Raw genomic sequence first — 17080 nt, 5'->3', positions numbered from 1 at the left:
AAATAAAAGCATGAAATCACTGCCACAAAATGGAAGATGCCATTTCTTAAAATAAAACCTTTTTTTTTCATTATAAAATGTAAACTGATGCAAAACTATATCCACCTAAGTTGTAAGTATGAATACATACCGTTCTTTCCACAGTAGCTACGATTGAAACCATGCGCATTGACGCTATCCACTGTGTCGGCAGAGGTACCGTGCCAGAGGAAACGTTCGTTTGTTGTTCCCGGAGGATTCTGCCCTTCTAGTTGCTTCTTCTTTGCAGCGTACTGTTGCCATAGAGACTTGTTCTGGACCATTTCAATCTGAACAGAAATGTTAAACAAACAACCTTTGTAACATAGGTCACTTATGCTTTTGTTTTGAGAACCAGACAACCCTTATTTATATCAATAACAATAAATAAATTAATATATATATATTAGTTTCTCATGAAGTCCATTCATCTCAGCAGTATGAAGTTTGGTTTTGTTAACATTCACCACACGTCACATCTAAGGTGTGAAAACTTATTTGGAAAAAACATAACATTACATGTTGTATCAGTGTGCTTACCAATTTCTGTCAATATATCTTATGTTCTTTTTGAGTAAATTAAGTATACAGTGTAATTTAACTTTAAGTTTTAGTAACAAGTCATCAGAAACATGACCACTGCAGACATTTAAGAGTCATGTATAATCCTGTCATCACTTTTAATATGTGTACACATGCATTAAGTTTTGTGATCATATATCATGTACTTTTTGAGTTAGTCCAGATGTTTGGGACAATAAAATGATGGATGATTGCAGGACAAAACAAGAGCACCCTTGCGGGTGCAGACCGCTCATCTATTTTTCTTTTAAAGGTGAAGGGACCTATCTCAATACTTCAATCACAAAGGAGGGAGGGGGTGGGGTGGAGAGGGGTGTATAGTGTGGGTGTGTGGTCATTTATTACATTATCTTCAAAAAGTGAAAAAAAAATGAAAAAAAAATTGAGGGGGGGGGGGGGTATTCTTGGGTGGGATGGTTGGACGGTATTTAAAAAAATAATAAATAAATAAAAATATTTTTGTTTTTTAACCATGTTTCCAAAAAAAAAATAATTTGTGGGGGGGGGAGTGGGGGCAGGTGGGGGGTGCTGGTGGGGGTACAGTGTGAGGGTGTAGTCATTTATTAGATGATCTTTATAAAAAAATGAAAAAAACAACATTTTTAGGGGGGGGGATTCTGGGGTGGGGGGGGGGTGCGTGGGGGATGGTTTGGGTGGAGTCTATTGTGGTATGTCAGGTAAGAGTTGTTATGTCAAAGTATCAATCAGATCTAATCATAAATAAAGAAGTTATGGCAATTTTGGCAAAATTTAATAATTTGACCTTGATAGTCAAGGTCATTCAAAGGTCAGGGTAAAATTCAACTTGCCAGGTACAGTACCCTCATGTTAGCAAGAAAGTATTTGAAGTTTTAAAGCAATAGTCTTGATACTTTAGAAGTAAAGTGGATCTAAACACAAAATTTAACCATATATTCAAAGTTACTAAGTAAAACAAGAAACCGTCGGAGACGGGTGATGCTCCCCAAAGGTTTTTTTTGTCACAATATTGCACTATATATTCAGATAAAAGGAAACATCTAGTAGTTGGGGGGACAAGAATTGCACTATATGTACAGTTAATGGAAAATTTCAAAGGGCCATAACTCTGTGAAAAATCATCCTTCCAGAACCGGCTGATAATATGCACATCTCCTCTTGGTAGTGAAGCTTACCATAAAGTTTAATTGAATTCCGGTCATTAATTGCTGAGAAATAGCCCGTACAAAAATTGTGCACGGACGGACGGACACATGGACACACGCACGGACAGACGAAGCGGCGACTATATGCTCCCCCCATAAAAAGGGCCATAATTCCTTCAAAATGACGACCAGAGTTATGCAACTTGTCCTATACTGTCCCCTAATAAAAGTTTGCGAGTGTTTCAAGTATGAAAGCAATATCTATGATACTTTAGGGGTAATGTGGACCAAAACACAAAACTTAATCAAATTTTCAATTTCTAAGTATAAAGGGCCCATAATTCTGTCAAAATGCCAGTCTGAGTTACATAACATTGCCTGCACAGTCCCATTAAGATAGTTAGTAAGTGTTGCAAGTATGAAAGCAATAGCTTTGATACTTTAGGAATAAAGTGGACCTAATCAAAAAACTTAACCGAATTTTCAATTTTCTAAGTATAAAAAGGGCACATAATTCTGTCAAAATGCCAGTCAGAGTTACATAACTTTGCCTGCACAGTCCCCTTATGATAGTAAGTGTTGCAAGTATGAAAGCAATAGCTTTGATACTTAAGGAATAAAATGGACCTAAACACAAAACTTAACCAAATTTTCAATTTTCTAAGTATAAAAAGGGCACATAATTCTGTCAAAATGCATGCCAGAGTTATCTAACTTTGCCTGCCCAGTCCCCTCATGATAGTAAGTAAGTGTACCAAGTTTAGATGCAATAGCGTTGATACTTTCTGAGAAAAGTGGACCTAAACACAAAACTTAACCGGACGCTGACGCCGACGACAACGCCAAGGTGATGACAATAGCTCATAATTAAAAAAAAAAAATAGATGAGCTAAAAATGGCATTCCGAAAGCGAATTGTGTATTACAAATTTTATTTTCAAATCTTGTGTACTTTTTTATGATTGCAATCAGTATTGTTCTAGTTTCAATAACCTGACATTTGACCTTTGTTGGAACAAAACAGATGCACATATTGTCCTGTAAGAATACCAAGTTTGATCCATGTATCCAGTGTTTTGGACTCAAACTTATGTACCAATTTTTGATAATAGGATTTTTGATAAACAGATGCAACACTTACTCTCAGCTCAAAAAGCTTAAAAACAAGCATTTATGAATTTTTTTGTCAATGTTCTACTGAAAATAACCCTCAGGCCTGTAAACTCATTTCATAAGGAGCAATTTATTCAAGTTTAAATGTTGCATGTTGATAAGGTAAGATTACAAAGTAAACTATTGACAGACATCCATAGTAAATCAAGTATACCCCTCTACTTGGCTGCGCGGGTGTAATAAATTTAGAGTATATGATGTAACACATTTATAACGTTTCATAACATAGTCATAAAACAGCCATGGGTACATTTCTTGTTGCCTAATCCATACCAATACAAATCCTTCACAGGAAACGCACACTACAAAATTACTTTTATGATATGCTAAGCCACTTTCGATATATACATAATTCAGAACCGCTTACAATGAATATTGTTATACATATACTACTACCTTTTGGATAGCAAAATTGGCACCAGCCGTCGCTGCGAAGGTAGTTGATATTGTTACGTATCTAGGGTCAGTGGTCAGTAGGGTATGCACCAAGTAATTTCCTTTCATTTCCTTCCAATCTGATGGTATTTCATTCAATTTGTCTATGAAAGAAATATAATGCTTAATGAAAATAATGTACAACAAGACATGTATTTGTGATACCCAATGCCCCCTACTGGCTTTGAAGATGCACAGCAGCAATTTTAGAGAAAATTGTTAAAGTCCAAGGCTCGTTACCTCACCAAAAATCAATGGACCTGAACAAAACTCACACTTCATATGTAAGTCATGTAGTTAGACTCCCACACCAAAAATCAGCTGAATATCTGAAACCATTTTGTAAAACTACTCCAGAAAACGGTTATTATAGAGAAATTGTCTAAGTCAAAGGCCCATGACTTCGCCAAAAATCAATGGACCTGAACAAAACTCACACTTAATCTGTAAGTCATGTAGGTAGATTCACACATCAAATATCAGGTCAATATCTTAAAGCGAATAGGAAAAAAGTGGAAAATGGAGTGCCGGACGGACAGACAGACAAGAAGATAAATGGACAGCCCCTACCTGGGGCATATAAATATTTTCTGAATTAAATAGTTTTAACTATTTCCCCCAAAAAAGTATTATCTGTAAATCTATAGGTTCTCAAAGAATGGGTTGGTGAATATGGTCATGGTTCCACAATCAATTCACATGTAAATCATCAGTGGCATTTGAAGGGGTTTATAGATCTTTTGGAAACTTTTAACCATACCTTGAATCAAATCCTTTCGAACAATCTTTGTTTTTTTGTTGTCATCCGTTTCATCCTTCTCATATTCTTGCAATGTATTGAAATCAACGACAACATCCATACTGTCTTCCCTGAAATTATCAAATAAACTAACTTTGTTGCCATGTAAAATATAACAATATTAACCCTTTCCCCATCAGAAGCAAAGTGAAAATGACTATTTTCAAACAGCATAAAACCAGAACAGCCTTCCCGTAACAGTCTGTTCAGGTTTTATGCTGTTTGCTGCTCACAAGTATCTAACTGTTGGAAATGAAGTCTTTAAAATTTAATTTAGTAAGAAAGGTCTTATAAATTAAAATTAACTTTCTATGGGACTACAAATGCATCAAAATACATATCTAAGTGGTAAAGGGTTACATATGCATGTATTTGAACTGAAAGACAAACATGCACCCACTTTCTGCTTGTTGTCAAACCTAACAGTGCCATTGTAGTGCCTAAAATACACCTGGATTCCGCTTTGTAGGACTGCAAATGCAGTTCAGTTTTAAGAAGAGGTTTCCCAACAATGCAAGCTTCATACCTTCATTTAAATTGAAAAATAACTCTGAGACCCCAAGGACTTTAACTGTTCTGAGCAGGAAGCATTCACAAGGTTATACAATAGACTTATCTAATCTCATGATAAAACTCAGGCAAATTTTCAACAGCACCAATACACACACCCGGTTTATCAAGATCAGGCAATACATGGGACCTTCCTCATGGCAGCCATGTTTTTTTGAAGGACAGTAACCATATTTCACTTGGCAAAGGAATCACTTCAACACATTTTCAGAGCAAGTTTATTGATGATTGTGCAAACATACATCATTTCTTTAATGTTCACAGGCTTTTTCTATTATTTTACTGAGTGACCTTGTTTCACACCATACAACCCATTTTTAAATTCATATGAGATACCATTGGGAGAAATGTTCTGACAAAGTTTCATGAAGGTTGAGTAATTAAATGTGGCATCTAGAGAATGCGCAAACGGTTTCTTTATTTGACCCAGTGAAAAAGGCACTGACCCCAAATGACCCAGCTTTGAACTTGGCAAAGATATCATTTCCACAAATCTTCTTAACAAGTTTCATGAAAATTGGGAAATAAATGTTGCATAATGATAGTTTTCATGGGCTTTTTCTTAAATTTGACATAGTTACCTAGATTTTGACCCCACATGACCCAGTTTTAAACACAGGCAAGACCTTGCTTTGAAAATTGGGAGAAATTGTCTGAAACCTAGGTTTTGACCCTACATGACCCAGTTTTGAATTTATTCGAAATATCATTGGGATAAACACTCTGACCAAGTTTCATGACATTTATAAAATAAATTTTACCTCTACGATATTCGCCTCCATCTTCAATAATTTTAACTAGTTGCCTAGTTTTTAAAGCCTAATGACCCATTTTTAAACTCAACCGAGATATCACTGGGACAAATGTCCAGATTTCAAGATGAAATGGCAATTAATGTTGCTTCTGTAGTAGTAACCTAGTTTTTTATCCCTTGTGACCCAGTTTTAAGCTTGATCAATTTATCATTAGGACAAATCTTCTGAGCAAGTTTCATGGATATCTGACAACAAATGTGACCTCTGGAGTGTTCAAAGGCTTTTTCTTTAATTTGACCTAGTGACCTAGATTTCATGCCCAGGGACCCAGTTTTGAAATGGGCTTCATTAAAATACGGTTAATTTTTATGTCAAATCAGCTACATTTCAGTTATGTGATCAGATATATCCCATTTGAATCTTTATTAAAATCAGAGTAACTTGCTTGCCCTTGATGTGCTTTGTCAATGTACTGGTTGATTGAACACATAGAAATTGGGCAAAAAAACTATTTGAAAAAGCAATCGACCAAAACAATGACATTGACCTAACATGGGAGTGGAATGATAAGCCAATATGTTCTAAATATGCTGTACATAAGGTTTAAAATTCAGATCATGAGTGTCTGAGATCTCAAACACAAACAAATTATCATTATTCCAATACCAATTACACACGAAAATCACTGATGCCGAATGATATCACGATATGGGAATGTCCATCCGATAAGAATATTGTTAAGAAATAGTTATCCGATAAGAATCATCAGCTCATGAAATCTTGCACTGATATGTAAAATTTCATTAGAAAATCATTTATTAATAATCAAAGGACAATAAATTATTACTCCCTGAAAAATCATTCGCGCTGAATGACTCGACAAAGAGAGCATTCACAACCTTTTGGGTTACTGCATATAAATTCCCATCAAAATCAGATCAATAGTGTTTGAGATCTTGTGTGGAAACAAACTAATATAAAAGGGGCAATAACTCCCTGAAAGCTCACTGAGCAAGGACGACCTGACAATATGCACATGTCCACCCGTAACAATACTGCGGGTATTGAGTATAAGAGTAGAACTACCTAAAAATATACACATGTCCACCCAGGGATGCAGCATATAAAAGTTTCATAAAACTTGGATCATTAGTGTTCGAGATCAAACGAGAAAGGAAATTCTTATTCAAAGGGTGATAACTCCCAGAAAAATCAATAGTGAAGAACAACCATATTTCCATTACCACCCTAAACTGAAAGTGCATATAAAGTTTTATCAAATCTGATCATTACTTCCTGATTTCTCATTCAGAAACAACAAAAGGTCAATTATAAAATGACTCATGGTAATAATTACTGCAAATCATTTGACCGGAATGAGCTGTTAATATCCGCCTGTCCACCAATACAGATCTTGCACATCAAGTTTCATTAGATTAAGCTTATAAGTGTCATGAGATCTCAAGTGGGAAGAAAGTGTGATGGAATAAAAGGGCAGTAGGACAGACAGAACAAAATCAAGTAAGAGGGAAACAATTATGGAGAAAATTCACTTCAAATAAGAATTCCAAAAGATAATACAGCAACTTTACACCCCCCTTTTTTCAGCCTATAAATTCCTGATCAGTTATACATCTCATAAAGAAGCTGTAAATCAAGGTGTAATATGTTTAATTATATAGCTTAAATGCACAATTTGCATAACAGTAATAACAAGCGTCTTATAAAAACCAACAAAATGAAAATGATAATTGTTAATTTAACTAAAGTCATCGCTATGCTGTTAAAAGCATGTACGTGAATCTATTACATGCATGCTTCTAAGGCTCTAAGGTCATATTAGTAGAAACAGAACAAACCCCATGCAACGGACAGACACAAAGACAGACAGATAAGACAAATTGAGAGATATTTCTTAAGAGCAAGTTTGGACTTGGCCTAGATAATGTTCGTATAAACATTCTAAACAAGTTTCAAAAAGATTTTATCATAAATGTGGCTTCTAAAATTAAACAAGGAGGCTCTAAGCTTTTACCTTTTCACCTAATATTCAACAAAATTCCAACTTTGGGTCAATATTGGCAATATAAACATTCTGATCCAAACTGAGCCAAAACTGTAGCTTTTAGAGTAGCATCAAGCTTATTTTTGACAATGCACCACATGATACACACCAATTCACAATTAACATAGATTGAATATAAAAGGTTGACTTGAATTTAAAGGACAACAAGATGTGTTTGTGAAACACAATGACCCCCTATATGACGTTTGACCTTGAAGGATGACCTTGACCTTGACCCTTCACCACTCAAAATGTGCAGCTCCATGAGATACACATGCATTTCAAATATAAAATTGCTAGCTTCAATATTGCAGAAGTGACATTACATGAGCAATTTTGACCCATATATTTAACCTTGAAGGATGACCTTGACCTTTCACCACTCAAAATGTGCAGCTCCATGAGATACACATGCATGCCAAATATCAAGTTGCTATCTTCAATATTGCAAAAGTATTCATAAAATAAGCGATTTGGGCCACATATATTTGACCTCTGACCTTGAAGGATGACCTTGACCTTTCATCACTCAAAATGTGCAGCTCCATGAGATACACATGCATGCCAAATATCAAGTTTCTATCTTCAATACTGCAAACGTATTCATAAAATGAGCGATTTTGGCCACATATATTTGACCTCTGACCTTGAAGGATGACCTTGACCTTTCACCACTCAAAATGTGCAGCTCCATGAGATACACATGCATGCCAAATATCAAGTGGCTATATTCAATATAGCAAAAGTTATTGCAAAATGTTAAAGTTGGCGCAAACAGACCAACCAACCAACCAACAGACCAACCAACAGACAGGGCAAAAACAATATGTCCCCCACTACTATAGTGGGGGACATAAAAAACCAACCAACACAAAGACTCCAAACTTCGTGAGGGTGTATATACCACCAGTACTCGAAGACCACACAGTAACACCACAAAAACCCCAAAATTGCGAAACCATCTCATACAACTGCACACAATGTAGATGGTAATAATACTTACTTATACTCAAATATGCTGGCTTGATTCTTGAATGCCTTTTCTATTTTGTAGTTGAGATTGAGCTCATAAGCAATTAGTTCATCACCTTCATCTATGTAGTACCACTGCACAACGTCTTTCAAGATCATGGCTGCCTGTTTGTCATTTTCAATCTGTATTGCATCCTTTACTATTCTATAAAACACAGATACTTGTCTAATTTGCATTAGAAACAGCACAAAAAAATTTGATTGTGTTCACCAAACGTTATACAAATGAACAGATATCAAAGTCCAGAATGCATTGGTGGAAAGTTACCACGTAATTAAATAAATGGCGATTTCACTTTTGACAAAACATATATGACAAGTCATAAAGGTCTGATGAGACAAAGAAATTTAACTTGATAAAAAGGAAATGAGCAAGTTGATTTGACATGCAATAGGCCCATTTGATTAAAACAATTATAAAACAAGAGCACCAACTTTCGGGTGCAGACCGCTCATCTATTTTTCTTTTTAAAGGTGCAGGGACCTATCTCAATTTCAATGACAAAGGAGGGAGGGGTGGAGTGGAGAGGGGTGTATAGTGTGGGGGTGTGGTCATTTATTACATTATCTTCCAAAAATGCAAAAAAACATGCAAAAAAAAAATAATTTTTTTTTGGGGGGGAGGGGGATTCTTGGGTGGGATGGTTCGACGGTATTTAAAAAATAAAATAATAAATATAAATATTTGTGTTTTTTTAACCATGTTTGAAAAAAAAACAAGAGATGTGTTTGTCAGAAACACAATGCCCTCTATTGTGCCGCTTTGAAAAAAAATTTTGTTTGTTTTTTTTACCTTTGACCTTGAAGGATGACCTTGACCTTGAACTTCCACCACTCAAAATGTGCAGCTTTATGAGAACGCCGCTTTGAAATATTTTTTTTTGACCTTTGTCCTTGAAGGATGACCTTGAACTTGAACTTCCACCACTCAAAATGTTTAGCTTCATGAGAACGCCGCTTTGATTTTTTTTTATTTTATTGTTTGACCTTGAAGGATGACCTTGACCTTGAACTTCCACCACTCAAAATGTGCAGCTTCATGATAACGCCGCTTTGAATTTTTATATATTTTTTTTTTACCTTTGACCTTGAAGGATGACCTTGACCTTGAAGGATGACCTTGACCTTGAACTTCAACCACTCAAAATGTGCAGCTTCATGATAACGCCGCTTTGAAATTATTTTTTTTTACCTTTGACCTTGAAGGATGACCTTGACCTTGAAGAATGACCTTGCCCTTGAACTTCCACCACTCAAAATGTGCAGCTTCATGAGAACGCCCCTTTGAATTATTTTTTTTTACCTTTAACCGTGAAGGATGACCTTGGCCTTGAAGGATGACCTTGACCTTGAACTTCCACCACTCAAAATGTGCAGCTTCATGAGAATGCCGCTTAGAAATTATTATTTTTTTGACCTTGAAGAATAACCTTGACCTTGAACTTCCACCACTCAAAATGTGCAGCTTCATGAGATACACATGCATGCCAAATATCAAGTTGCTATCTTCAATATTAAAAAAGTTATGGCCAACATTAAAGTTTTCGACAGACAGACGCCATATATTTGACATTTGGCCTTGACGGATGACCTTGACCTTCACCTTTCACCACTCAAAATGTTCAGCTCCATGAGATACACATGCATGCCAAATATCAAGTTGCTATCTTCAATATTGAAAAAGTTATTGCCAATGTTAAAGTTTTCGGACGGACAGACACCATAAATTTGACATTTGACCTTAAAGGATGACCTTCACCTTTCACCACTCAAAATGTGCAGCTCCATGAGATACACATGTACGCCAAATATCAAGTTGCTATCTTCAAAAGTGAAAATGTTATGGCCAATGTTAAAGTTTTTTTCGGACAGACGGACAGACTGACTGACACACTGACGGACAGTTAAACTGCTATATGCCACCCTACCGGGGGCATAAAAATTATTTTTCTGGGTTGGGGGGGTATAGTGTGAATTGGGGGGGGGTGATTGAGGGGGGATTCGGGGGGGGGGGGGGGGGGGATTCGGGGGGGGGGTGCGTGGGTGATGGTTTGGGTGGAGTCTGTTGTATCAAAATATCAATCGAATCTAATCATAAATAAAGAAGTAATGGCAATTTTAGCAAAATTTAATAATTTGACCTTGAGAGTCAAGGTCATTCAAAGGTCAAGGTAAAATTCAAATTGCCAGGTACAGTACCCTCATGTTAGCATGAAAGTATTTGAAGTTTAAAAGCAATAGCCTTGATACTTTAGAAGTAAAGTGGATCTAAACACAAAATGTAACCATATATTCAAAGTTACTAAGTCAAAAAAGGGCCATAATTCCGTAAAAATGACAACCAGAGTTATGCAACTTGCCCTTACTGTCCCCTTATGATAGTTTGCGAGTGTTCCAAGTATGAAAGTAATATCTATGATACTTTAGGGGTAAAGTGGACCAAAACACAAAACTTAACCAAATTTTCAAGTATAAAGGGCCCATAATTCCGTCAAAATGCCAGTCAGAGTTACATAACTTTGCCTGCACAGTCCCCTTACAATAGTTAGTAAGTGTTTCAAGTATGAAAGCAATAGCTTTGATACTTTAGGAAAAAAGTGGACCTTAACACAAAACTTAACCAAATTTTCAATTTTCTAAGTATAAAAAGGGCACATAATTCTGTCAAAATGCCAGTCAGAGTTACATAACTTTGCCTGCACAGTCCCCTTATGATAGTTAGTAAGTGTTGCAAGTATGAAAGCAATAGCTTTGAAACTTTAGGAATAAAATGGACCTAAACACAAAACTTAACCAAAATTTTTAATTTTCTAAGTATAAAAAGGGCACATAATTCTGTCAAAATGCAAGCCAGAGTTATCTAACTTTGCCTGCCCAGTCCCCTCATGATAGTTAGTAAGTGTACCAAGTTTGAATGCAATAGCATTGATACTTTATGAGAAAAGTGGACCTAAACGCAAAACTTAACCGGACGCCGACGCCGACACCGACGCCAAGGTGATGACAATAGCTCATAATTATTTTTTTTAAAATAGATGAGCTAATGAACAAGAAGACTTACTTATTCATCAAAGAGCTGGCGTTGATTACATTTGCCATCATTCCAACAATTTCTACTCCATTGCTGCTGGGTCTATAGTCCACATTGTGTTTCTCTGCAATCCTTCTTAATGCATCTTCCTATAATACACATTTACAAGAGATGTTTGTTAAACATGTACGCCTCCCCACCCACCTACATGAAGCGTAGTGTAAATGTGCAATTGTTACAAGATATTTTCATATTGCATGCCCTATGACCTTGAACTTTGACCTGTCGATCTACAAATCGAGACAGGTCTTCTTCCTTCAAAACCAAGCAGCATAATTTATAATAATTTATATGATCCTAGGTCAAAGCATTCATTAGAAATTGTATGGGAACCGTTTTCACGTTACAAGTCTCTGTGACTTTGACCTGTTGACTTCAACATTGATAATACTCTTATGACTTTTAAGTTATGATCTTGGTCTTATTGATCTAAAAATCAACAAATCTCTTTCATTCCTCTTAAATCACTTGTCATACCAATTTGCATGATCATAGCTAAAAGCATTCTTTAAATAATGAGGAAACGTCTTCTTCTAATTCAATTTAACCATAATTCCAATTTGCATTATCGTAGGTCAGCATTCTTTAGATATCGCACAGAAACAAAATGGTTTACTTACAGACCAACCAACGGGTGCAAAGCAATATGCCATGTTTCTTTAAAGAGGTTCATTTTGTGAATACCATCAATAATGTTGATAAAAAAATATATATATGTAACCACTGATTACTTTTTTTTTTCATTTTCCCCCATATATTTATTTGAGGACTATAATTTTGTTTGGAAAAAATCTACGTTGGAAATACATTTATAACACAGAAAGAAAGTTGTTTTCTGTTTTGGTAAACAAGAGCTTGTCACAGTAGTGACCAATCCCTGCTGAAATGTGTTTGTTCTAGAGAGTACAATAATATTTGTAAAACATGGCAACAGTGTCATCTATTTATATTTCAAGGATCAATTAGTAATATAGTGTTGGAGTTATGCTGTAGAGAATAAAATATAATTATGGTAATGAAAAGGGAGGTAATTAAAAAAGAAGACTTTAAAGGGGCCTTTTCACAGATTTTGGCATGTATTGAAGCTTGTCATAAAATGCTTTATATTGATAAATTTGAACATTTGACCTAAAAATCTCCAGTAAAAAAACAACAAGAAAAAAAATAAAACAAGCAAATTCGTTGAATTGATATCCCCCACCAATACGCTTCTGGACACATAAGTGTTATTAACAGATGGTGTACAATGCCATTTGGCGTGAATCATCCTCTTATCCATATATATACTCATACCAAGTTTCAATGAAATCCGCCAAAGAACTTCCAAGATATGGCTCGGGACACAAAAGTGCTGGACGGACGGACTGAAAGACGGACGGACGGAAAGACGGACGGACAACGCCAAAACAATATCCCTCCGCCTTTGGCGGGGGATAATATAAAGAAAAAAAAAATAACCCTCAACTGGGCTCGAACCACTGACCCCTGGAGTAAAAAGTCTCTCGCTTAGACCGCTCGACCATCAGTGCTCATGCTATGAAGGGATGCAATCCTCGCACTTTCCCAAAATATAACGACAACAACAGAACTTTCCAAATAATTCAATCGTTTCGCGTTGCAACGCATTATAATTTTCAGGTTTTCAAATCGACAGAAGATGCATATAATGGATATTTTAGAGCAAGGTAAATGTTCAGTATAACTATTTCCTCACAACTAAAATGAAAATATGCGAATCTGAAACAACTTTTTTTAATCTTGTCAATTCACCAAAACGTGAAAAGGCCTCTTTAAACAGTATTGATCACTTGATCACTGTATTATTCCTTAAACTCGTCTATTCATTTTACAGTGAATACTTCAGAGTTCAAATTAAAATATTAGTGAAAATTTAGATAAAGGGAGATATTATAATTTGAAAAGCTAAAATATTTACTATGAAATTAAATTAAATATAATTTAAAACTACATGTATAATCAAAAAAATATATAAAAAAAATAAAAAATAATAAAGGTAGATAATTAAACAAGGGGGCCTGAAAGGCCCAAAGTCGCTCAACTGAGATAACAAGATATTATAGGAACAAATCTTCTGACCAAGTTTCATGAAGATTGGAAAATAAATGTGGCCTCTAGAGTGTTAACCAGGTTTTACTATAGCCATATAAGGAAAAATGCCCCGACCCCTGGTGACCATGTTTTTCAACCAACTTGCATCATTTTCGAACTCGTCCAAGATATTATTGGGATGAATCTTCTGACCAAGTTTCATGAAGATTGGAAATAAATGTGGCCTCTAGAGAGTAAACAAGATTTTACTATAGCCATATATAGCCATAAAAGGAAAAATGCCCGGCCCCATGGCAGCCATGTTTTCTAGCAAAGGTAACCATTTTTTAAATCATTCAAGATATCATTGAGACAAATCTTCTGAGCAAATTTCAAGAAGATTGGAAAATAAATGTAGCCTCTGGAGTGTTAACAAGGTTTTACTATAGCCATATAAGGAAAAATGCCCCGCCCCCTGGCGGCCATGTTTTTCAACAAACCGGCATCATTTTCATACTCGTCCAAGATATTATTGGGATGAATCTTCTAACCAAGTTCCATGAAGATCGGACAAAAAATGTGGCCTCTAGAGAGTTAACAAGATTTTACTATAGCCATATATAGCCATTTAAGGAAAAATGCCCCGCCCCTTGGCAGCCATGTTTTTCAAGCAAACGTTTCCATTTTTGAACTCATCCAAGATATCATTGAGACCAATCTACTGACCAAATTTCATAAAGATTGGACAATAATTGTGGCCTCTAGAGTGTTAACAAGGTTTTACTATAGCCATATAAGGAAAAATGCCCCACCCCCAGGCGGCCATGTTTTTCAACCAACTGGCATCATTTTCAAACTCGTCCAAGATATTATTGGGATGAATCTTCTGACCAAGTTTCATGAAGATCGGACAATAAATGTGGCCTCTAGAGAGTTAACAAGATTTACTATAGCCATATAAGGAAAAATGCCCCGCCCCTTGGCAGCCATGTTTTTCAAGCAAACGTTACCATTTTCAAACTCATCGAAGATATCATTAAGACCAATCTGCTGACCAAATTTCATGAAGATTGGACAATAAATGTGGCCTCTAGAGAGTTAAAAAGGCAAATGTTGACGCCGCACAACGCACGACGGACGACAGAAAAAAAAGCGATCACAAAAGCTCACCATGAGCACATTGTGCTCAGGTGAGCTAAAAACTATGGCTGAAAGAGTTATGGTTCATGTTCACTGCACTTCTCCTAGTTGCAATCTGTTTATATTTCTAGTTTCAAGTAAATCCCTTCAAAAGATTTAGAGTTATGCTCCGGACAAAAATTTACTTTGAAATTAAATAAAGGGAGATAATTCAAAAACTAAGGAAGATAGAGTTATGGTTCTTAGTCACTGCACTTCTCCTACTTGCCATCTGTTTATATTTCAAGTTTCAAGTAAATGATGGACCATATAGTAGATTTAGAGTTATGGCAAGTAGGAGAAGTGCAGTGACGAAGAACCATAACTCTATCTACCTTAGATTTTTAATTATCTCCCTTTATTTAATTTCAAAGTAAATTTTTGTACGAAGCATAAGTTATGCCATCTGTTAATATTTCAATTTTCAAGTAAATCCCTTCATTAGATTTAGAGTTATGCTCCGGACAAAAATTAACTTTGAAATTATATAAAGGGAGATAATTAAAAAACTAAGGTATGTAGAGTTATGGTTCTTGGTCACTGCACTTCTCCTAGTTGCCATCTTTTTATATTCTAAGTTTAAAGTAAATCTATTGAATTGATTTGGAGTTATGCTCTGGACAAAGTTTCGGACGGAATGCACATTTAACAAATATGATTAAACAATTAATACCTGTCGTTCATCCAACCGCTGTATAATTGAGTCAGTTAAACGAGTAGTTGAGACCTCTCCGTCAATCAAGGCATCTATCTTATCAATGGCTTGTTTTATGTCCGATACTTCCATAGCGTGAATAATAAGGCACACAGAATTTGCGTTAGTGGACGTGTTTCTTGGCTGTGCTCTTGCAGCAGTCATGGATGGTTTTCTGTTAGTACCTGAAATTATAATGTATAAAAGACAATGATATTTACATTAATAATTCTTATTTTATTTTAATTTGGCAAAATTTGAAAAACACAAGATCTGCCACATTGACAATTGAAGTATAAAATGGGACATAACTGAATAAATAATGCAATGACAGTTAATCCTTGCGGATATTAAAAGGCTGCACTTGACAAAACAACGCAAGGGTCATATTGAGCATGGATGCCCCTACACTCCAATTTGTTCTCAAAACTCCAATATGATCAAAAATCAAGCTGGCTCATAATTTTAACCCCTTAGTTTGACCTTTAATTTTGAAGTTGGCAGACAGGTGATAAATGCAAACTCTGTCGACTGCTTCATCGTGGTCATAAGTGGTAAGTGTTTTTAATTTGCATGATGTTTGACCATGTAACAGTCTTTAGCATGGCTTTAGAATTATTTGTATGATAAAATCAAAAATAAATTTAAACATATATCAGACATGAATAATGTGAAATGCTGAAATTATACTGAAATAATTTAAGTCTGTTCATACAACAACAAGTGGTATTATTTGAGTTAACAGGGTAAAGTAATAATTTGTGATTGCTTTTTCAAGAAGACAAGAGAGCCATGATTTCCCTTAAGCACTCACTTAAGGTCACAGACACTTAATTGACCTGGCGACAAAGTTTTTTTACCCTAATTGACTCAGATTAAAACATGGCCTTAATAAAGTATAAACAATTTGACCCAGTTTCATCAAGATATAGATTTGCATTTGTGACATAATATTAAGAAGTCCTTTAATACATAATTAAAATATAGATCAAACAAGCCCTATTTGTTGAAATTATATTTTTCTAGCTTTGACCTTAAAGTATGACAATCATTTAAAATCATTTGGTGTGAAACACTGTCTTATCTATGAAACATATGCATCGAGTTGTTTTCAAATACTTTAATAAATGAGGAAAATATATATCAAAGAAGCCATTTGTAAGCATTACAATATTATTTGACCTTTGACCTTAAAGTATAACCTTAACCTTGATTAATGTCTGGATTTTATGTGAAACACAGCGTCTGATAAAAAGTAACATTGTTGCGAAGTTATTTTGAAATCCTGAAATACATGAAGAAAACATAGCTTAAACAAACCCTAATTTAGTATTTAAATGCTATTTTTCTAACTTTGACCTTGATATATTATCTTGATCTTAGAACTAGCAATCTAGTTTCTGCAAATAACATATTGTCAAATATAGGTTAACATTTGTGCTAATTAGACATTTTACATTCCTTACATGCATGTCAAAGTTATTATTTATGGCTATATGTTAAACATTCCACCTT

General features: G+C 35.3%; 1 protein-coding gene across 4 annotated transcripts in view; it reads right to left on the bottom strand.

The window, feature by feature from the left end:
• LOC127865156 (protein mono-ADP-ribosyltransferase PARP14-like) overlaps positions 1–17080 on the bottom strand; it is a 245098-nt gene that overhangs the window by 151030 nt on the left and 76988 nt on the right. For 3 of the 4 annotated variants that reach the window (XM_052405047.1, XM_052405045.1, XM_052405046.1), the window contains exons 24-29: positions 15545–15750; positions 11614–11732; positions 8524–8697; positions 4092–4201; positions 3293–3435; positions 131–308 (exon numbers count right to left, since the gene is read on the bottom strand). The exons of the other annotated variant lie outside the window; for it this stretch is intronic. In XM_052405047.1, coding sequence (XP_052261007.1) covers positions 131–308; positions 3293–3435; positions 4092–4201; positions 8524–8697; positions 11614–11732; positions 15545–15750 — 930 coding nt within the window. The remainder of the gene's footprint in view (positions 1–130; positions 309–3292; positions 3436–4091; positions 4202–8523; positions 8698–11613; positions 11733–15544; positions 15751–17080) is intronic. 4 annotated transcript variants of the gene reach the window in all.

The sequence above is a fragment of the Dreissena polymorpha genome, chromosome 1 (genome assembly GCF_020536995.1).
Source record: "Dreissena polymorpha isolate Duluth1 chromosome 1, UMN_Dpol_1.0, whole genome shotgun sequence".
NCBI lineage: Eukaryota > Metazoa > Mollusca > Bivalvia > Myida > Dreissenidae > Dreissena > Dreissena polymorpha.
This window is presented reverse-complemented; position numbering and strand designations above follow the sequence as displayed.